General features: G+C 60.3%; 1 protein-coding gene across 2 annotated transcripts in view; it reads left to right on the forward strand.

The window, feature by feature from the left end:
• The window catches only part of LOC111157076 (tensin 3), a 201,714-nt gene that overhangs the window by 80,084 nt on the left and 99,696 nt on the right, over window positions 1-21,934 (forward strand). For both annotated transcript variants that reach the window (XM_022518299.1, XM_022518300.1), the window contains 4 exons: window positions 16,251-16,303; window positions 17,745-17,916; window positions 19,725-19,775; window positions 21,250-21,372. In XM_022518299.1, the coding sequence (XP_022374007.1) occupies window positions 16,251-16,303; window positions 17,745-17,916; window positions 19,725-19,775; window positions 21,250-21,372 (399 nt within the window). The remainder of the gene's footprint in view (window positions 1-16,250; window positions 16,304-17,744; window positions 17,917-19,724; window positions 19,776-21,249; window positions 21,373-21,934) is intronic.

A 21,934-nucleotide genomic window follows, 5' to 3' on the forward strand; every position in this document is an offset into this window, starting at 1 on the left:
TTCTGGCCAGCGTCAAGAAGGGGAAAGAGTTAAAATGTGCCAAACTGCAGACGGTAAGTAACCGAATGACCGTGACCCTCTATAACCTCCTGGGTCACAGAAGGAAGCTGGTTTAGTCACATGCCTCCTTTGGGGAAGTTGGCTGCGCGTGTGGCCCTCACGGGAGGCCAGAAATCAGACCAGAACCACCCTGAGTGCAGACCCATCCACAGCTTCCAGGAGGCGTGGGGCCTGAGCCCCGTGGACGCGTTCCAAGGGGTCAGCGAGTCCTGGGGGCGTGGGGGGGAGTTTGGCAGGGCAGAGAGCGTGTCGGTCATCTCCAGATACGCTGCAGGAGGAGGAAGGATCTCTGTGGCTTTGGAACGGAAGAGATGTCAGATAAACACCGTCAGACTCTATCTGGAACTTAATCCCAACAATCTGACTGTAAAAAAAAAAAAAGATAAAAACAAACTCAAACTTGTAAAACAGGGAAATTTGACCATGGATTCGCGATGTGGGGGTATTAAGGAATCCCCCCTCTGTTCCCGGTACTGGTATTTTGTTGGTGTCATTTCAGAACGTGGTTTCTCTTCCAAGGAGGCCTGCTGACGTGTTTATGGAGGGGTCATGTGGTGTGTGGGGCTCATGCCTCATGCCGCGACGGTCTGGGCAGGGGCGCGGTGGGCTGCGGGGAGCCGGTGACATCCGGACCTTGGAGCTAGGTCAGGACGCCGGTAAAGTGGGAGCACGGAGCTCAGGGCTTACGACCAGCCCACCAGTGGTCCCCGGGTTTTCCAGAGCTGATGGCCCAGGCTTGCCCGAGTGTCTTCCCTGTGGCATTCTGGATGGACGGTGGACATCTGGAGAGACCAGTCCACAGGGTGAAGTGTTTGGCTGAAAACCTGCTGAGTTCATCAGCACATGACGCGGGGTTGACACAGTGTTTTCTGGACGGAAGCGTTTGCTTCATTTTTGCCTCCCCCCCGGGGGTGGGAGCGCTGGAAGAGAAGGTATCTTGACCTTCAGCAAGTGAGGAGGAAGGGGCCCCGAGGGTTAGTGCCCTCCAAGAGCAGACGGCGTCCTCCGCATACAGCGACGGGTCACACGCTTAAAAATACTACCGGGCTGGACTATGGTTGTGACTCTTTACGAAACATTACAGTGGCAGATTCGTGTGCCCTGGTGGGGGGCGGTGGGGGCGTTAACGGGGAGGTTTTCCCGAGGTTTCTTGTGTGAACCCGAGGTGAGTGATTGACAGGTTCCTATCGATTCAGTAGCCGTCCAGCCTCCTTATTTGGGGGTTTTGTGTGCGCACATCTGTGACCCTGCTAAAACGTGTGTGTCACCCCAAATCTGTTTTCCCTGTGTATCCGCAATCACTCACAGACACACGCGGGACCTGCTGGGCCCGTGCGCAGCTGAGGCAGACCCGCTCCCCGTGAACCACTGTCCTTCCCGAGGCGTGTGCAGGGACACACGGCTTTGCACGGCTGTGCTTCTGGCTGGTGGGTTCACTTGGGAATGGCACCACGTGCGTGTGGGTGAGTCTAGTGCTCTAAGCTCAGGGAGATGCCCGGCCGGCATGCACAGTGACGGTGAGAATCCCAGGACCCATGACAGCAAGACTCGAGCGCACTGATGAGGTGTTGACTGTGGGTCCTCAGGCTGCTTCGTTGCCGCATCAGTGCCTAAGAACTCCCTTTACCCCTGACGTGCCCGTCAGAGAGCGTGGACCCCTGCCCACGTTCGCCGCCTCCCCGTGAGCCTGTGATGGGCCGTTCCGTGGTGTTTTGGGGTGCCAGGGAATGGGGAGGAAGGTCGTCCACTGTGGTGCCAATGGGATGCGAGTGCCCCCCCCCGCCGGGCACACTAGCTGCGTGCCCCACCGTGTCCAGCCTGGTCCTCTGCTCTGTCTCGGCAAAGTGGGGATGGGAGGGTCCCAGCCCAGTGGGATGCCGTGCGGCCGTGGGAGGACGGCACTGTGGCTGCCCCGGGCTGGACTCAGTGTGGCCACGTGCTGCTGTGACCCTGTCATTCTCCCTCGGATGGCGACAGTCACGTGTCACGTGCTGTCCGCCTGCTTCTCAGTCAGCTTGTCTTTTAAAATAGTTGAGATCTGGGCTACCTGGGTGGCCCAGTCGTTCAGCGTCTGCCTTCAGCTCAGGTCATGATCCCGGGGTCCTGGGATCGAGCCCCGCATCGGGCTCTCTGCTCAGCGGGGAGCCTGCTTCTCCCTCTGCCTGCTGCTCCCCCTGCTTGTGCTCCCCTGTCTCTCTGACAAATAAAATCTTAAAAAAATAAAAATTAAAGAATGTTCGGGATTTATAGGTGGTGGTTAAATCAAAATGTGGACTTGTGGGATCCTAAGCCATACTTGCTTTTACGCTTACTTGCATCTGAAACGGACGGCTGTGTCTGTTGGTCCCGGGGCTGGGGTTCCCCTGCCCTACTTTGGCAGACTGTGTGCCCACAGCGAACCATCTGAAATTCCCCGTTTGGCCGCCTCAGAGTGTTGTGAAACCTTAACGGGATGGCCGCCCGCAGCCGTGCTCTGGGTTTGCCCCGTCCTGCAGCTGTCCTGCGGAGTCGGGAGGAACAGGTCTCTGTGGCCGCGCTGTCCCAAGACTCGGACCTGCCTTCTGAGCCACAGCAGATGTCTGGCTTTTTAGGCTCACATGTTGTCGGTTTGTGCGCTATCTTAACCTGTGAGGTGACGGCCACCAGTGCCTCTGGCCAGAACAGGCTTGGGAGTAGACATAGTGGGTGCTCAGTCCATGTCCCGTCCACATGTCCATGTCCGACCCACATGCAGGGTGACGGAAGATGGGGACGGGATCGGAGAGGCAGGTCCAAGCGCCCGGCCAGGGGCAGTGAGCGGCAGGCATCAGCGTTCTAGACCGACACGGGTGTCCAGCCAGTAGAGCAGCCGGGGATGACTTTATTTATTTAAACAATTTAAATTCTCTTTCTTACAGAAATAGAGTCATCGACGTGCCGTGTCATATTGGTTTCAGGTATAGAGTGACGTAGCGGGTCTCTGCGTTATGCACGCCGTGCTCGCCGTGATGGCTGTGGTCTCTGTCATCTCACCACTGACTGTGTTCCCTGTGTTGTGGCCTTCAACCTGGGACTTGTTCGCTCCATCGCTGGAAGCCTCTGCCTCCCCCTCCCCTGCGCCCGTTTGCCCGTCCCCTCTACCGCCTCCCTTCGAGCGCCCATCTGGGTCTTCTCTGTCCTTACGGGTCTGCTTCTGCTTTTTGTTTGTGTGTTTGTTTTGTTTTTTTAGATTCCTCGTGTAAATGAGGTCCTGCGGTGTTTGTCTTTCTTTGTCTGAGTCGTTTCGCGCAGCATAATACCCTCTAGGTCCGTCCGTGTCGCCACAAGCGGCGGGACTTCATTCTTCTCTGCCTCCAAGTGACGTCTCGCTCTGTGTGTGTGTGCGCATGTGTGTGCGTGTGTGTGCGCGTGTGTGCGTATGTGTGTGCGTGTGTGTGTATGTGTGTGCACGCGCTGCTCTATCCGCTCGTCCGCGGGGGGTGCTCCGCATCTCAGCTGTTGGACACGGTGCTGCAGGAAACAGGGCTGTATCTGGGTTTTCACATGAGTATTTTGCTGCGTCTAATAAGAGGTTCATGTCCAGAACATGCGAAGAACAGCTCAACACCAAAAAAACAAATAATTTCATTAAAAAATGGGCCAATGGCTGGAATACACGTTTTCCCTAAGAAGACACCCAGAGCGGGGGACGAGACATGAGAAGATGCGCGACATGAGTCATGGTCAGGGAAATGCAAATCCCGGCCACGAGGAGCTGGGACCTCCCACCCGTCAGCAGGGCGAGTGTTAGGGGCAAGAAATGGCAGGTGCCTGCGAGGATGCGGAGAAGGGGGAGCCTCGTGCGCTGCTGGTGGGAACGCAGGCGGGTGCGGCCACTTGGGAAAACAGTGTGGCGGGTCCTTAGAAGATGACAGATGGGAACACCGGGGGATCAGTAGTGACACTACTGGATATTCACCCGAAGACACGATCTCGTTCATTTGGTTCCTGGAGGGCAAGACAGGGTTCCAGTCCAAACAGCAAACCTCTGGGGGCTCTCACTGTGGCTCCAACCGAGACTCTTCCACCAGTTGCATTTGACGCGAATCTGCCCTTTCTTTCTCTTTTTTAGAGAGGGCGGGAGGGGCAGAGGGAAGGGGAGAACCTCAGGCAGGCTCCACGTTGAGTGCAGAACCCGCGGTGGGACTCAGTCTCACGAAACCAAGGGTCGGGTGCTCAACCGACAGAGCCCCCGGAGCCCCGTGTCTGTCGTTCCTGGAGCGTGATCCTTGCTGTCCCGCACGTGACCCCATACTCAGTCTCACACTTCCCACCAGCCCTCATTGCAGATCTGTCCCTCCGTGTTGTTTGGCTCCATCATTTACAGGGTTCGGGGGTGTGGTAAGTGCTGGGAAAGGTGGGGCTTGAGGTTGGCTGTTCCGGGAGGCATCATGGGGGTTGCCGGGTCTAACCTGTGGGCTCCCTGATGCTCAGTCTTACTCCCACGACCCCTGTTACAGTGCTGGCCTGAGCTGCGCTGGAGTCATCCTCGTGGAGGACCTCCCTTGGCACCTGACCCCCCCTACGCTTTGCTCCTCCTTGTCCTGCTCTGGTGTTTTGCATTTCCGTCGGTCTCCCCCAGCACGTTACGTTTCTCGTGCACACTGTTTTCCCCGCCTTTCTAACCTGCAGTCAGAAAGGGGAGATGGCCTCTCGTGCAGGGGCCCGGGTGCCCTTCTGAGCAGGGGACCATTTCCACCCCATGCCGGGGCCCCTGGGGCCATCTGGGCAGACTCAGCCCACACTTGCTGCAGGGAGAGGCAAAGCCGGGAGGGAGTAGGGGGACCCGGGGGCGTAGCGGGCCAGCATCTCAGTCCTCACACGTGCATTTAGGGAAGACACCGGAGCTGCAGGTGCTGTCTGTACGCATCCCGGCCACTCAGGAGGTCCCTGCCGTCTGTCTCGTCAGGGATGTAGCATCCTGGAGGCCCTCAACCTCTGCCCCAACCTCTGACCTGGACAGCAGACGCGGGGATGCTTCCACAGGAGCCCCGAGGCACGTCCCTCTTCTCCCTGCCCCGCTCCTGGGGACATGGTCTCCCCTCTTCTGGCACCCCGGATCCTCTTCAGGCTTGCCAGGGCAATTCCATTCTGGTCCGCTCCTCGCCTTGTGGACCTCTGTCCCCTCTGTCACAGGTGTGCGAGGTCCCGGAGGCTACAGCACGCGTTCCAGGGGACGGGCTTCTAGGGAGTTTTCCCGACGAGCCACAAAGCAAATTGTGCCTGCCAGTGGTGATCCCGAGGCCGCCACTAAGGATGCTGAGACGCTGTAGACTGTAGGATGTTTCTCAAAGCCCCTTCTGCGGGAGACAGACGTCGGGGCCCAAACAATGTTCAGGCACGTGGGAAATCGTGCTCCAGCTCAAAACTGGCTGGCACGCGGCTGTGGAAAGTTGTGGGAGAAAGTTTGGGGATTTTATTGTACTATATTGTAAACTTTCAGACCCAGCCCGTGCTGGACGTCCGGCCTCCCGGAGCATAGAAAGGAGAGAAAAGAGACCAGCTTGTGTAGGAGGCATCGCAGGTCTAAACCTGGCCAGTGGCCCATTCATTCGGTGTTCCTGGGTTGAAACTCCGGAGTCCAGAAAGCCGGGGGGAGGGGGACTCCTAGGGCTCGTGAAGCTGCGCGTGGGCAGAGGTCCCGGCGAGCGTCCCGTCGGTGTGCCCCTGTGGGTCCCTCAGCAGGGACAGCTGGCCTCAGGCCCCAGGCACAGACCCAGGGTAGCTGTGGCTTTCACTGAGGAGCCCTGTGACCTTGGTCAGGCCTGGTCAGGCAGGTGCCAGGAGCTTTATTTCCTCACAGGGAAAGGAGACAGCATCTCGGGGAGGAGCTACGAGCGCGTGTGAATGCTGTCCAGTGCATCCTGTTCCGCACGCGGTCGGTAGGGTGGGCTCTGTGCATACGGTCGATCCCAGGAAACTTCTTCCCTGGTTTTTATCTGTGTTTGGGGTCCAGCACCGTGTCGTCCTCTTGGTGTTGTGTCCGGCTCTTAACTGTCGGAGGATAACCCGAATGGAGTCTCCTTAGTGTGGGAGCCGCGTGGTTAGAACAGCCGGCAGGGTGTTTTGGGGAGGGCTTGTCTGTGGCCGGGCTCCCAGCTCGCCCAGGGCTCAGGACTGCCACGGCTGAATGTCTTCCCCTGCTCACGGGGAGGACCCGAGGGGACAGGCTGTGCCAGTGCCGCCAGGACGTCCTGTCTGAGGAGATGAGTTGGGCTTGGAGCCTGGTTTCTCCTGCCAAAGGCACTTTCCTGGGTCCTCACGCTGAAGTGACCAGACAGCAGCAGAGGCACCCTTGTGGGTGGTGATAGAGCCCCGTGGGCTGTGTCCTCTGAGTCATGGCTGTGTCCTGTGGGCTCTGTCCAATGGGTCATGTCTTGTAGGCTGTGTCTTATGGGCCGTGTCCTGTGGATTATGGACTGTTTCCAGTGGGCCGTGTCCTGTGGGCCGTGTCCTGTGGGCCATTCCCCGTGGACTGTGTCCTGTGAGCTCTATCCAATGGGTCGTGTGCTGTGGGCCTGTCCTGTGGGCCATGTCCGGTGGGTTGTGCTGTATGTGGCTTGCCCACATGCTGCCACGGTGCAGGTCCGTGGACCCCCCCACTCTGTCTCTGCACCGTCTCCCTCCTTAGCAGTGGGACCAGGTCCTCGCTCTGGTCCTCGTGGCGCCCAGCACCCCTGCCCGGCCTCAGGAGCTGCTGGCACTCCTTCCCCTGCCCCCTGGCCTCCGTGGACAGCTCCGTGGCGAGAAGACCTGCTAATAAAGCGGGTGCTATCGAGGGCGTACCTCAGGCCAGGGAGTGGGATCTCACCCGATGGTTCTGTGTTGGGTCATGTTCCGTGACTGCTCCCACGGGCAGCTGGGCACAGAGGCTTCCAGAGGTGCAGTGTCTGTGGCCCGTGGACTTTCTGGAGCATGGCCCTGGCTTACCGTATGCGCTGGGCTCTGTGGTGCTAGCGTCCTCTGCCCTGCCTGACACTACCACTGTCCTCGCACGTGGGGGACGCATGCACCCCATGCCAGGTGGAGTGGCTCCCCTCCCCACAGTCATTCCAGTCCACGGCCGCATGTGCCCGCCTTTGGTTAATCTTGGTGCAGCTGCCACGAACCCACCTTAAGAACACATTCGGACACATCCTCGGACACCCCTGCAGGGCTCCTCCTGTCCCAGAAATGCTCTGACCGGCTTCGGGCTCCCGGAGCCCCGACCACAGGTCCCCCACCTCTCTTGGCCTAGCACTTTGCAGGCCGGTCCTCCCCAGGGACTCCTGGCTCCTCTGGGCCCGGCTCCAGTCTGGAAGGCCGACCCTTTCTGCCGCTGGATGGCGCTCCCATCCCATAGCCCGTCAGGGACACTGCTGTCACCCAGCCCCGCTGGGAGCCGTGGGGCTCAGTGTGCCGGATGGTCCCGAGTAGTGGGGCCTGGTTCGGATGGAGCACATGTGTCCGATGCTGGCCGGGCAGGATGCTCACTGGGTCGTCCTGGGCATGTGTGAGGACAGACGGGGCTGCGGGAAGGCCCTGGTCCACCTGCCAGCGGTCAGATGCACCAGGATGGTCATCCTGGGGACCCCTATGGTGCCCTTCTTGCCGTGGGGAAGCTATGGTCCTAGATTGTCTCTGCTGGGCAGCTTAGTGGGCGCACTGGGCCCCCTTCCCAGGACCACGAGCCCTGCACTCTGGGACATCTGGGTGGGGTGGGGGGGCCTCCCTCTTGGTCTACACTTGTCAGCCTTTGAGGGTCTCAGAGGCTCAGAGCCCAGCTCCCCCATGGGGCCGTCCGTGGTGGGAGGCCTGGGCCGTGGGGCAGGGCTGGGACGGGTGCTCCCAGGAGTGAGAAGTGCAGTCTGTCTCCGGTCTGCTGACCAGACAGGTGAAGGGAGGCCTGTCCCCACACTGTCCCTCGGGACGCCCCACCATCCCGCAGGAGCTAGGCCGCCCGAAATAGAGACCCCGGCCGTGGGCTCCAGGGCTCCCTGCACGTTGGGGCTGGAAGGAGACCCCACGTGACACCCTCGGTGGCAGGGCCCCCAGCCCTGGTGCCGGGGACAGGATTGTGGGGGCCCAGCGTGACCCACCACGCCCTCCCCCTATCCTTTTAATGAGGAGACGTGTTCTCGTGATGAGTGATTAAAATGAAAGAATCTGCGTGTGTGGGGCGTCCTTGTCAGGGAGCCCATGTGGGTATTCCTCTGAGTGTAAGGAACGGGACTGGATGTTTGACAGTGAAATCCGGCTGGTTGCCAGTGTAGACCGTGGCGGTGGGGGACGGCATTCTGCTATGGGCCCTTCCCCTCCTGACTCCAAGAGGCACGTGACTTTGGTCCCTCCAGCCTCAGGCCGGGAGCCTGTCGCACTGTCTGACATCTGTCCAGCTCCGTGTCTCTCTCTCTCTCTCTGCTTTGGCCTCCAGGACACTTGGAGCCCAAGGGATATGTGTGTTAGGAGTGAGCCCGCTCCTCTTCTGGTCCAGTGACACACTTTGACCTTGTTTTTGTGTTTGCTTTGTGGTTTTGTGAGCATGGTAAGGGGCAGAAGGAATGTGGTAGGCGGGAAGAGGGCGGGCACCAGGCACCTGTCGGGTTCAGGATGCTGGCCGGCGACCTGTCCACCCAGCAGTCAGTCCATGTGGATTGGTCTCCAGGTGGTGGTGGGGGGGTTCCTTGGACACAGGACACCCCTTGTTGTGTCCCTGTGTCGACCACCCCCAGGGAGGGGGCGGGTGTTGGTTCCTGAGGACAGGGCCCCCACCTGGTGAGGCCTGTCCTGCTGGCCGTGGGCCCTGCGGGGCCTTGGAAGGGCCAGCCCTGGGCCTGGCAGTGGTGTCTGTGCCCTGCGAGCAGGCATGCGTGCTGCCGCTGTGGGCTGGGCGTGCCTGCCGGCACGGGCACCACTGCCCTTGGGACCTCCCCAGCCCTGGTGGGGCGGGCGCTGTCCCACCTGCTCTTGGCCCCGCCACCCACCTCGGCCAGGCGCTCCGGGAGGGCGCAGGACTCCAAGCAGGGAAGGGGTGAGGTGGTGGGAGGGAGCTGCTTCTGGAAGGAAGGAGAAGCCGCAGCCAGCCCCTCAGCAGCACGGTAAGTTCCACCCAGAGGGCTCTGTGGGGCCCCCACCGCGGGCTGCCGTGTGCTCTTGGCACTGGGTCGGTCCCTGGAGCCCCTCCTCTGTTTGCTCACGTCCTTCCTCTGCAGCAAAGGGGCCGTAAAAGTTGCACGTGGGACTGTGGCAGCTGCTTCCTGGGCTGCCCCTGCTGGGGAACCCAGACGTGGATGAGAGCTTGGTTCCCCACCCTGGGTTCCTCACTACCCCCCCCCCCCCCCCCAGGGGCCTCCTTCCTCCCTGCCATGGGCCTTTCCCGGCATCCTGCGTCCGTGTGGTGTGGACCAGCCTACGCACCCCAGAATTCTGAGTCCTTGGTGAAAAATATCCCCAGATAAAATCTCAGACTGAGCACGACCTTGCTTCTCGTAGAGGAGTGTGTGGACCGAGGGACGCTGTTGTCATTTCCTGACTTGAGCCTGGTATGTCTTTCCTAGAGAGGTCACGGGAGCTGCGGCTAGGGGTCGAGAGCGTTAAGAGAAGCTCAAGGTGGGCGCTCCTGATAATGACTTTGTTTCTGGCCGCCTTCTTCTGCAAGGAAGAAGTGTCTGGCTGTCTGTCTGTCTGTCTGGCTTTGGTCAGGTTGCTTGTTAGAGTCTTGCTTCTCCGCAGGGACGGACGGTGCTGTGGTTGTGCTGGGCACTGTGTTTGTGTGGACTCCCTCAGGCACTGCCTCGTGGGGTCAGTCCCCCCGCGCCCCCGCCTGGCGCCCGAATGCGTGTCTCATGTTTATTTAGAGCTCGTGTTTGGTCAGCTGCTGTTCCTAGTCCTCTACGCGTACTTCCTTACTGAATCCCGCCAACCCTCCACTTTCCAGAGGAGGAAACTGAGTCACGGAGGGCTGCCTCAGTCTCTCCAAGGTGGGGCAGCCCGGGGAGCTGCAGGGCTGGCGTTGGGCCTGGGCCTCGGAACGGGAAGCCCGTGACCCCTGCAGCCCGCCTGCTGGGCCGTGAGCGAGTGACGTGACCTTCAGGTGTGGCAGCTGAACATGGCCAGTGGTGGCCTTTGAAAAAGGTTTTTCGTTTATTTTTCCGTTTGCCCGTGTGGCGTGCTTCCGCAGGTGCCTCCTTCCCGAGGGCACAGCCGGCCTGCTCCCTGCCCCGCCACGGCCTGCGAGCCCTGCTTCCTTGTAAATCTGGCTTCAGTTGCGCAATCGTCCCTTTTGTTCTTTTTTATGAAACTGTTCCTCCACGAGTTTCAGGGCCCGTCAGTCAGCCCGGTGCGGTGCAGAGCCCAGGCCCGGGCTCCGGGGACCCTGGCGCCCTCCCTGCGCTTCCCACCTTGCCAGGGGCGTTCTTTGCGCTTCCCCCAAGAGCCGGAGAGGGTGAGGGGAGGCGGGAAGCAGGGGTGCATGCAACCTTTCATCTCTAGCCCCTGGTGCCGCCCTCCCTTCCGCGCGAGCAGGAGCAAGGGTGAGCTCCCCAGTGGGCTCAGAGGCCCGCCTGGCCGCTGACACCCTGCCTCAGGTCCCTGTCTTTGGGGACGGGGACGCTCCTGTGAGTCTGTGCACAGGGTGGTCATGCTTGACTCGTGGGGCGGTGGGCACACTGTTAGAGGGGGACCCAGTCAGTGAGCAGAACGCACATCGGACCAGTCTGGGGAGCCGTGCTGTTCCGGAGCCTTCTTCGGTCTCCGAGATCTGTGCTCCCCCACACGGCTCTGTGGGGGACAGTCTCTCTCCCCCAATGTCATCGATCCCCTGTGTCATGACTTTGCCAAGGAGGACATACTTACTACTTTCTACTCTGCTACTCTTTTAGGTGATGAGTCTGTTCAAGCTATTCGGGTACGTTGGCTTTTGTTATCCTAAGGATAAAGCTAAGTAGGTCCTTCATACCAACATAAGTAGGTACTTGGTACCAAAACGTGGAAGCAGTAGCTGCAGCTCTCCCGTGGCCGTGTCACCCGTTGGGTGCCGTGAAGTCAGTGGTTGGCTTGTTCCCTCCTTCCTCGGCAGACCGCGCGCTTCACCTGCTCCTGGGAACAGGATATGTCCCCAGACGCTGAGCGGAATGTGGGAGTCAGCGCCCTTGCGGGTCTTCGTGGCGGGGGCACAGAGCACGGACAGGAATGTCCTATGTCAGTTGTGTTTGTACGGCTGAGTTCCGGGCCCTCGCAGGACACGTCAGCTGGACCAGGGGTCAGGGGTTGCTTTGCTGGGGGGCATCGTGTGAGTGGAGAGGTCTAGGATTAATAGGAGCTAACCAGGTGAGGCTGGCCTAAGTGGGTAGGGAGTGTTTCAGACCTGTAGAGCATGTGCAAAGGTCCTGGAGCAGGAGGGGTGGAGTGTGCTGGGGGGACTGGAAGGAGGGCTGTGGGGCAGGGGTGGAGAGAGGGAGGTGTCCGCCCTTTGCCCACAGTGGTGGGATATGGGAGCACGGCACCAGCATTGGCTCCCATCCACCTGTACGACTGGTGCCCACGCCAGCCCATCGCGTGGGGCAGGCCCCTCCCTGCTGACATGGGGACACTGCCCAGGGCGTGAGTCTCGTTAGGCAGGTCTGCTCCATCCTGGTTTGCCAGAGAACACGCGGGAATCGCAGATGCTAACGATGTATTTGCTCCTCGCCGGCCCTGCTCTGCCCCACACGCCCCTGCAGAGGGCTTGCTGCACCTATAGCAGCCCAGTTAGTGGATGAGGAGCCCGAGGTGCCTGCCCAAGGTCACAGAGCGGGAGCCTCAGAGTCCTTGCTTGGTCCCGCGGTCACAGCCGCCCAGAAGGGTATGCTGTGGTGGGGGGGGCTTGCTGTCAGCATCTTCTCTCCGCCTTCCTGCCGGGGCTTGTGCGTCCTCGCTGCCCCCCCCACCCCTGCCCCCAGAGCCGGCTCCTTCTGTGCGCCTGCAAGGTGGTCCTCCGTGCTCTGCCCGCCACGAGGCGTGGGCGCAGACGTTTGCCCAACGTCCCTTTTCCCGGAAGCCCGTGCGCGCGATCGGGGCGGCTCCGATGCCACGCTGGGAGAGCCACACGTCGTGTCTTTTAGCCTGGACTGCAGTCCCTTTAGTTGGGAATGCGGTGCCCCCACCCCGGTGCCTTGTGGGCTCTTTGCTGAAGCTCGGGCCTACGGAACATTCGTCTTGTGCCACACGGCCCAACTTTGGGCGTCCCCAAGCTGCAGACCCCGGGCTGCCATGGGCTTCCTGCCATCCTGCTCATCAGGTCCCCTGCAAGATCAGTGATCAGTCCCACAGTGGGCGGGGCTCTGGGTCCTCTGCGGCCCCAGCCTTCTTTCCATGGGCCTGTCCTCTTAGAAGGGGGCCTGGTCATGAGCCGCAAAGCCGTGGTTTCCCAGTGATGTGTGGGCAGCGTCCCCAGGTGTTCTGGAGTTACCCACTGGGTATGAGAGCGGTGCCCTGAGGATGGGGTCCTGCATGGTGGGGTTCTGGAGGATGGGACACTGTGGGGGTTGGGGTTCTGGAGGACGGGGTTCTAGAGGATGGGCTCTGCATGCCAGCCCCTCCGGGTCCCTTACCCCCAGGTGAGGTAGGGGATGGGATTCCTGTGCTAGAAAGATAAGGAACGTGGCTGAGGCTGGGCCGGTGAAGGATCTGGTCACGATCACGGGGTGCACAGTGGCAGAGCCTGCATCATCTGAGGAGCCTCGTCCCTTGACAAAGCCTGGACCAGCTCCTCCCAAGAACAGGCACTGGGCCTGCCTTCCGCACCAGGGTAACCGACTAGGAAGCGAGCCCCAGGCTCAGTGGGCCTCCCTTCATAAGACAGTTTTGTCTGCATTCAGATCTCCCCACCGGTCCCTGTCCCTTCCTGTCCCCTCCTGAAATATGGGCGCGGACCCAAGTCATGCACTTGGGTGATGGGGGCGTTGGAAAGGTATTTGTGCTCTACTCAAACACTCACGTGCCCCCCTTCCGGTCACTGTCTCCTCCTGAAATACGGGCATGGGCTGGTGTCCCACGGCTGCAAAATTGGTCTTGCTGTGCTTGTTTCTTATATAAAATCACACCATTAGCCGAGGAAATGAGGATCGGTGATTGCAAAAGTGTGTTGAGCAAGAGAGCCCCCCGGGCTGATGGGATGAGTCCTTACCAGGTGGGATGCCCACTTCGCTGCTTGCTGTGCGTCCTGGACCCCAGAGGCGTCCCCGGATGGCCAGGGAGGCCGGCGACGTCACAGGGGCCCAGGACCGCTTTGGGGGCCAGCGGAGGAGCTCCTTTTCGGAGACACGACGGGGGGAGGGGCAGTGCAGGCTTTGCGGTTGGCCTGGTGCAGGTGTAACCTTGGCCCCAGATTCCACGTGCACCCCTGCCCCTGCCTTCGGGTTTCTAGGGCCTTTTGGAGCTGCAGGCTGCGATAAGCGCATGCCAAAGCGGCCGGGGGTGAAGGAGGTGGGGCCGGGCAGAGGCAGGTGGGGACCCGACGCGCGTACCGGAAACACTGTTGTTTCTGCACACGTGGCGAGGTGCCTGAAGAGTGGCGCGCCCTCGGAAGGCTGCCCAGGGAGGCGGGCAGGCCGCTGTCGTCGTGCAGCGGCCCCACGAGGAACATGCAGCTCAGGAGGCACGGGGCCTCCCGGATGAGGCGAGGGTGTAGGGTTCTGCGGAGCAAGGGAGACTTCTAGTAAGTTGGTTTCCGGGTCATTCCTAAGCCATGAACTGTGCTGTGGCGTGTGAAGGGGAACCTGGTTTGTGGACCCCGAGAGCAGGTAGAGTCTTTGCCCCTGAACGAAGACGCACAGGGAGGGTAGCCTTGTGTCCCCCTTTGACCAGCGCCCTGTGTGGCAAAGTCGTGCCCCGGCCAGTCGGCCTGCAGGCCGCCGGGGCTGCGGATTGACAGGGTCCTGAGCCGGGTGTCAGAAGTGGCTACCGCATCTTAGCTGTGTGGCTCTGCACACGGCGCTGTCTTCCCGAATGCCCGTTTCCCAGGCTGTGGGGCGATGATGCTTTCTTCGGGTTCCCACCAGGAGCCAGGTGTCCCCCAGGTGTGTCTGCGCTTGCTGATCTCAGCCAGCTCTCACGGGACACCATGCTGGAGGAACAGTGAACCATGGTCTGGGGCTGGCTTTGCCTCTGTCCTCGGAAACCCTCCTGTCACTCCGCCCCTGTGTGCACATGTTGTGGCCATGCCCACCCCCTTGCTGTCCCCAAGGTGCAGAATGATGCCATTTCAGGATTCGGGTACCGGCTGTGCTGTGCCCAATACACATTCCCTTCAAGTGACCCCCCTCACCACAGAGACCCTCAGCCCCTCCATGCTGAGCTGCGGCTGTCACCGTGAGGTGGCGGGTGGCCTCGCCGCCAGGCTGGGGGTGTGGGCGGTGAGTGGTCTGTCATCCACTTGGGTGATGGGGACGTTGGAAAGGTATTTGTGCTCTGTCTACACACTCACGTGCGTGGACCATGTCTGCTGGTTCTCAGTCTGTGCGCTTCTGTTCAGTCTAACTCAGCCTCAGGCACAGCGGAGTGATGGCAGGTAGGCGTGAGAAGTGGCACGAGGGTAGGCAGGCCCTGCCTTCCCATCTTGCTGTGTGTGTGTGCGCGCGCGCGAGTGTGCGGGTGTGTTCAGCGGTCTACCTTTCATGCATGTATCTGTGCGTCTGTGTCCTATCATCTGTCTGCCATCCATCCGTTGCCAAGGGATGTGGGCGGGGATTCTTGGGGGGCCTGGCTGGAACCCAGCCAGCAGGCCTCAGGGCTGCTTTGGGGAAAGTGGGTCCAGCCTCCCTGACCTCCTGGGGGGCCACTGTCCTATGCCGCTCAGGGTCCAGGCACCGAGGGAGCGGGCTCTGTCAGCCCCCAGAGTCCTCTGTAAGGGGACGTGTAGGAGAGGCACGCATCCACCAGGGACAGCCAACGGGCAAGCTCTCTCAGCGTCCTGTGCACAGAGGAGGGCACCCTCTGGGTCCTGTCTCTGCCTGGGGTCTCGGATCACGGCCTCGGGTTTGCCATTGGCTTAGGCACGGCTTGGTGTGACTTCTGGGGCGTGCCATCTCCATTCCCGAAGGGGCCTCGGGAGACTTCCTTGGCGTCTTCCTTTTGCTCTGGAGCCAGACTGAGCCAGGTGCCCAGTGACGTGCTGGTGATGTTGGGTGTCCAAGCCTGTGAAGGGTTCTCCAGGTCTGGGGCTGACAGGGAGCAGGAGGGAGGTCTGTGAGATCTGGGCGTCCTGCCACGCATGTTCCCAGCATCACCCCTCTTCAGGCGGGCGCCCGGGCTGGTCGGCAGAGCGGGGCTGGGACTCGCAACAGGCCTGAGAGAGGAGCTGCTGCATCGTGGGAAGGGCTCTCCCGCCTCTGCCGTCTCGGGCAGAGCCTTGCACACCTCTTGAGCCTTGGTTTCCCCACTTCTGGAATGGGGGAGGGGATTCCTACTCCCGCGGTTGCCGGATGTGTCTCCTGAAATGCTGTATGCACAGCCGGCGTGCCGCGTTAACACACGTGCACACGGAAGGGTTGTGGAAGTTGTAAACTCGGCACAAGCTGAGGGTTTCCCCTGCTGAAAGGCTTCTTTTTTTTTTTTTTTTAAGTATTTATTTGACAGAGAGAGAGACCACAAGTAGGCAGAGAGGCAGGCAGAGAAGCAGGCAGAGAGAGAGGGGGAAGTGGGCTTCTTGCTGAGCAGAGAGCCCGATGTGGGGCTCGATCCCAGGACCCTGAGATCATAACCCTGGCCAAAGGCAGAGGCTTAACCTACTGAGCCACCCAGGTGCCCCTGAAAGGCTTCTTAAACCGTAGACATTCTCACTTCTTTTTTTTCCCAAGTAAATACTAGTGGCCAAGTTAATGCTGACCGTGCCCTCGGTTGAGTACCACGTGTAGACAGATGGGGACGGGCATGCACCCTGCCGAGGGCCGCGTGCCTGGGGCTGCAGGTGGGTCCGTCCCCCCATGAATCCCGTCCCACTGGGGGTTCGGGGAGCGTGTGGCTGGGAGTCTGCAGTCCCCGGGCTGAGACCCCCCCCGACGTGCCAGAGATCCTCCCGGGCCTTAAGATGAGCCTGCGGCCACCACACTGACTTCCCACCTGCGACTCGACGAGGACGGGCCGTGTCCTTCCTTCTCGGCAGGCTGCGGGCTGGGGACGGGGACCAAGAATGACCAGTGCTTTGTCATTTGCAGGCTCCGGGGGCTTCTGCACCATCCGCTGCTCTCCGCCGTGCCAGACCGCCCAGGTGAGTGGCCAGCACCGTACGTAGCTCGTCAGCGTGTGCCCACCCGGGGTCAGACCTGACAGGGAACCCCTGAGCTTGGTGTTACTTTATTTTATTTTATGTGGTCATCATACTTCTGGTTTTGTTCTGTTTTTCACTTTAGGAAGATGTTCAAAGGTGTTACGTATCAAGTTTTTCTTTATCGACTTTCTTTTTCGGGCCTCTGCCTCCCAGCCCTAAAGCCCAGACTGCGGGAAAGCGATTCTTTCCAGACATGGCTGTGGCTTTGTAGTGCTCGTGGCCGCTGGGGGCGTTCCCGGGCCGAACCTGGCATGTGCACGGAACTCTGCTGGCCTGCGCCCCCGGCAGGTGCTTGCCAGGATGGCCACAGCCCGCGTTCCACATGGGGTTGTCCCTCAGGAGCTGCGGTTGGTGGAAAATCCGCATTATGACTTTTCAGATCAGTGTTTCAAACACCTGGTTCATTTTTTGAAAGTAATCAGAACTCTCTCGCATCCCTCTGTAGTGCGTAAGGTAGAGAGAACAAAAATCTCCGCGATCGTCTGCCTCCTGGTAGGAATAAATCAGCTTTGAAAATCAAGTTTATGATTTGGGGTCTGGTAATGACCTTGTAGGTATTTCTAAAAAGTGTCTATCTTCTAGAAAGAAATGCTAACGTATTTATACATGAAGTTGTGGAGCATCTGGGATTTCTTTGAATCCGAAAGCTGGCGGAGGTAGCAGGATGTGGGGGGGCATGTGGGGTCCTTTGGAAGTCAGATGATTGTGAAGTGGTTTTGTATGTTTCTGAATTTTTCCAAAGTCAGGAGAGAAACACAGAAGAAAGAGGCGGTCATAGATAGGCGACAGCCGCAAACCCCCAGAGCTCATGGGCTCTGGGTCCAAACCCGCGTCCTGTGTGTGTCCCGTGTCTCCCCGTGGTTCTGCCATGGGCCATCACCCCATTGGGGTTGACCTGGCGTCTCGTCCCCAACCACCCTCAGCCCTGGGGGCCTGTCCTCCTGGAGGAGGAGGAGAGAAGGGGGAGGAGGAAGAGGAGGAGGAAGATGGCGGGTGGGGGAGGAGGGACGGCTCTCGACCATGGTCTCCACAGCACCGTCCTGTGATGCAGGTGCAGCTGGGGCGCTGTGGGCAGGAGGCCCCATCCTGGCCTCACCAGGCCCTCCCCTCTGTAGGATGGGAGCACTTGGTGGTCCTGCTCTCCACCCTCCTGCTTCTGCGCCCCTGCCCTCCCACCTGCTGTCCCACCGCTCCCGCCCCTAGCACCCGGGCGTCCTCAGCAGAGAGCCGCACACAGCCATGCTTGCACGAAAGAGGACACGCGGGCTCCTGTGTGAGCTGTGTGTGCAGAGGCTGACCCGTCCGCTGCTCTGGGGACTAGCCTTGCTCTTGACCCTGCTCCTGACCCCGCTCCTGACCCTGCTTCTGGCCCTGCTCCTAGGCCCGCGGGGCTGAGCTGCACCATGGAGGACGGACGCGAGCTGGACCTCATCTACATCACTGAGCGCATCATCGCCGTGTCTTTCCCCGCCAGCTGCTCCGAGGAGTCCTACCTGCGCGGCCTGCAGGAGGTGACACGGATGCTGAGGTCCAAGCACGGGGACAACTACCTGGTGAGTGGGGGAGGGCACTGAGCAGGAGGACGGGGGAGCCAGGGAGTGCGGGGACAGTCAGGGGACACAGAGCACCATACTTGGGGAGACACTGAGTTACCGGAAATACGAAGAGGTACCGAGTGTCTCGGGGTGGCTGCTAAACCCGTGGGGGGACGTGGTCCCATGCCTCCGCGCATCTGGTCCTCCAGGTACCTGGTTTCACGGAGATGCTCTGGGACTCCCTCCCTCCGGGCCTCTAGTCTTTCGTGCCACCTGCTGCGCCTGCCCATGGCGGCTGCCCCTGGGCGCCTGAGGGTGGGCAGCCCCCCTGCTGTGGCCGCATTCAGCATCAGACAGACCCATCAGCCCCAGTGGTTTCAAAGCATCCAGCATCCCTGGTGTCAAAGCCCAGTCTTTCCCTCCTGTTGGCCTGAACCCCGAGGACAGAGGGCGGGGTCCTGGAAGCCGCTGTGCCCTGGGGACCCATATGACCTCGTAAGAGGGAGCCCCCAAAGAAGTGTGGGCCAGAGTCCCGTGTGTCCCCTGGCTACCCAGTGCACTCCTGCGGCGGCGGCCCCTGTGCGACGGCCCCGGGTTGTCCCGATGTGACCGTGCATCGGATGAGAGTCCCACACCTTGTCCGCACCTGCTCCCACGTGGCCTCATTATCTGGTGAAGCTGCTGACCTTTGCCCTGCTTGATAAGGCCGTGATTGCCACCCTCTGGCATGACCACATGGCTGTCTGCGAGAGTGGCCCAGAGACAGAGGGGATCCAAGGGGGCCGTGCCTCCGTCCCAGCAGCCGGTACGGCCTGGAGCGGTCAGTGTGGCCTGAATGATCAGTGCTGGCCGAGGAGGTCAGTGCTGGCCCCGAGCGGTCAGTACCGGCCCCCAAGTGGTCAGTCTGGCCCGGAGAGGTCAGTGTGGCCTGAGGGGTCAGCGCCGGCCCGAAGAGGTCAGGGTGGCCCGAGGGGTCAGTGCCGGCCCGGAGAGGTCAGTGTGTCCCGAGCGGTCACTGCTGGCCCCAGATGGTCAGACTGGCCCCAAGCGGTCATGCTGGGCAGAGCAGCACTCTCCTGGCCCCCGAGCACCTGCCTCTTCCCTGCATGCCAGTCCTCAGCATGGCCTAATGGTAGCCAGCGAAAGCGTGTTGCAGCCCAGAACCCAGACGTCTGCCTGGGGCCTGGCACCTTTGGGACGGCTGCCCTTCTGACCCAGGCCATCTGCTCTGCAGGCACACCCTCCTTCCTCTGGCCCAGGGGTCAGCACGTTCCTGGTCCCTGCACCTGTCCTCCCTCCCGTCCGTTCACTGGCCCCAGATACTCGGGAGGGCCCTGGGCCCCAGATGGCAGGGACCTGGTCCTTAAATGGGACCAGGCCTATGGCCCACGGGTCTGGGCAGCAGCTTGGTCCAATTAGAAGGGCTGTGGACCCCGGCTGGGGCAGAGCCGGGTGCCCCAAGCAGACCTGGACGGGGCCTGGAGCTCCACTGTCTCTGCCATAGGGGACCTGATCTCCTCCCCCAGGCCCCTGGCTGCTACTGTGTGCATGGTGGGGCCCCCCGCCGGCTCTGGCCCTCATTGCCCCGCCCCCCCCAGCAAGCCTGGCTTCTTGCCCACCGCCCCCCCCCCACCACAATTCTGTCCACCGTCCCTATGTATGCTGTTTGGGTTTCATTCCGTGACAGTAACATTTCCATGAGAGTTTCAGTCTTTCAGACTCCTCAGTGCCTTGAAGGCAGACGGCGCGGGAAGTGTGAACACTGTTTCCTCTTTGACCTCCAAGGTCCTGAACTTGTCTGATGGCTTTTTCTTTGCCCTTCACAGGTGTTAAACCTTTCCGAAAAGAGATATGACCTTACGAAGCTCAACCCAAAGGTACGACCTTAGCCCTTTACTTTCTGGGTTTCATCAAACATCCCTGAGGCATATCTGCTCGTGCAAAGCCATTCAAGTCTCTGTGGCACGTGACGTCCTAAGGGGTGTTGGGAACTCTTATCTGTGGGTTGTCGTTTTTGTGTTTGAGTTGTTGTTTTTTTCCCTAAGCAATCTCTGCCCCCATTGTGGGGCTTGAACTCACCACCCTGAGATCAAGAGTCACATGTTCTACTGACTAAGCCAGAGAGGTGTCCCTGTTAATTTCTTTCACTTGAAATAATTGGGTTTATGGTATGTTGTGAAAATACACTGAGAGACCCCACGTAGCCCCAGTCTTCTGCAGTGGGAGCACCACACATTAGCTCGCAGTAACGTGTTGATGCCAGAGGCCGAGGTTGGCGGGATCCACCAGACATTTCCACTGCCGGGGTCTCCCTCCTGCCACCTGTCATGCTCTCCCCTCTGTGCGTTCATCTTTCTCGGAAAGATTTAGGGAGGGCTTTAAGCTTGTGCATGCGTGTGAGCCACAGTGTGTGTAGTCTGTGTGTGCCGTACATCGGAATGTCCGGCCGCCGCTGGAGTGGGAGTGTGGTGTGTGCCGAATTGCCTGTTTTAATGCCAGTTAATAAAGCAGGTCCTAGAGGTCCCGTGTGATAGCCTCTCAGCTCTGCTCAACTACACAGAAAAAATCTAAGGGATTCCTCAGTGTTAAAGCTGTTACCTTGCATGGTGGAAGGGATATGCGATATTTTCTAGTTCCTGGGATTTTTCTGAAATTTTCCCATCATTTTGCACGGTTCCTATTACTTTCATAGAAGAGAGCTCCGACTCCCCTTAAAAAAAACGAAGGTAGAATAGGATGCATTTTGCATGGCTAGGCAGGCTTCCGGGCGGGGGTGCTGGAGGCTGTCAGGTGGCTCGGGTGGGGGGCTGTTCCCATGCACAGACATTGTATTCTGTGTCACGCAGTGAAGACCGTCTCTGTTCTTGCTCTGAGCTATAACCCGGGCTCAGGGTGCTTCCCTCGTGGGCAGGCTCCTGTCCCGAGAGGAGCGTGTTTTCCTTGAGGCATGTGGGCTGGGCTGCTCTCTGGGACGTCTCCTGCGCGGTACATGGGGAACAGCCCCCTGCATTTTCCCAAGCTCTGATTTTAGTCTGCACTGAGGAATTTTGGCACCAGCTCCAACCAAGAACTCCTGTTTCAGATCTGGCCGGGCCAGATCTGCCCGCCCCACGAGCTGCGCCCCATTAGTGGCACTGAAAGCCCTTTCTCGGGTTGCCGTCCCAGCTGCAGGACAGCAGATAAGACGGGCACGGACGTCTCACGGGGGCAACATAATACCCCCCCATGTTCCCTTCCAGGGAAGGCGCCCGGCCACAGCTCCCAGGCGGCCTTAGGGAGGGAACACGTGGCAGCATTGCTTACCGGCACGTGAAGGGTCTCTGTAGAGACAGAGCCCGTCTCTCATTGCAGATCCTGGACGTGGGCTGGCCGGAGCTGCACGCGCCGCCCCTGGACCAGGTGTGCACCATCTGCAAGGCGCAGGAGACCTGGCTGAACAGCGACCCCCAGCACGTGGTCGTCATCCACTGTAGGGTGAGTTCCTCTCGGTGCTAGGCTGGGGGGCGGGGCCGCGGGGTCCCGCGGAGACCTCCTTCCACGGGCACGTGCGGATCTGCTGGTGTTGGAGGTCACGTTCACACACCCGCCCTTACGAAGGGAAGAGTCCTCACTCTCCCGGAGCCGGGCTCTAGAATGGGCAGGCCTGGGGGCACTGAACGCACACCTGCGCATTTTTAAATGAACGGAAGGCATCCACGGTGGTGAAACATTTTATCTGGATGTGGTTTGTGTTTTCCGGAAAGCCCTTTGGAGAAGGAGCAGGGCGCGGTTCGGATGCTGTCCAACTCCCACTTATACTTGGTCCACCTGAGCCAGGGGGGAGGATGCTGTTAGCTGTGAACACGTGGTCCTACCCAGCTGGCTGCTTGAGGGGGACGGGACTAGGCTGCCCCCTGGCAGCGTGGCTGGAGCTGGCCGCACCTGACCTCTGACCTCCTGGGAGCTCTTCTCTTCCTCCTCTGGTTTCTTGCTGCCGTCCTGTGCTTCCTGGTCCTCAGGTCTGATGGGTGGAAAACGAGGCTGGACAGAAGGCCAG

Source organism: Enhydra lutris, unplaced genomic scaffold (genome assembly GCF_002288905.1).
Source record: "Enhydra lutris kenyoni isolate GAN:26980312 unplaced genomic scaffold, ASM228890v2 scaffoldscaffold51, whole genome shotgun sequence".
Taxonomy (NCBI): domain Eukaryota; kingdom Metazoa; phylum Chordata; class Mammalia; order Carnivora; family Mustelidae; genus Enhydra; species Enhydra lutris.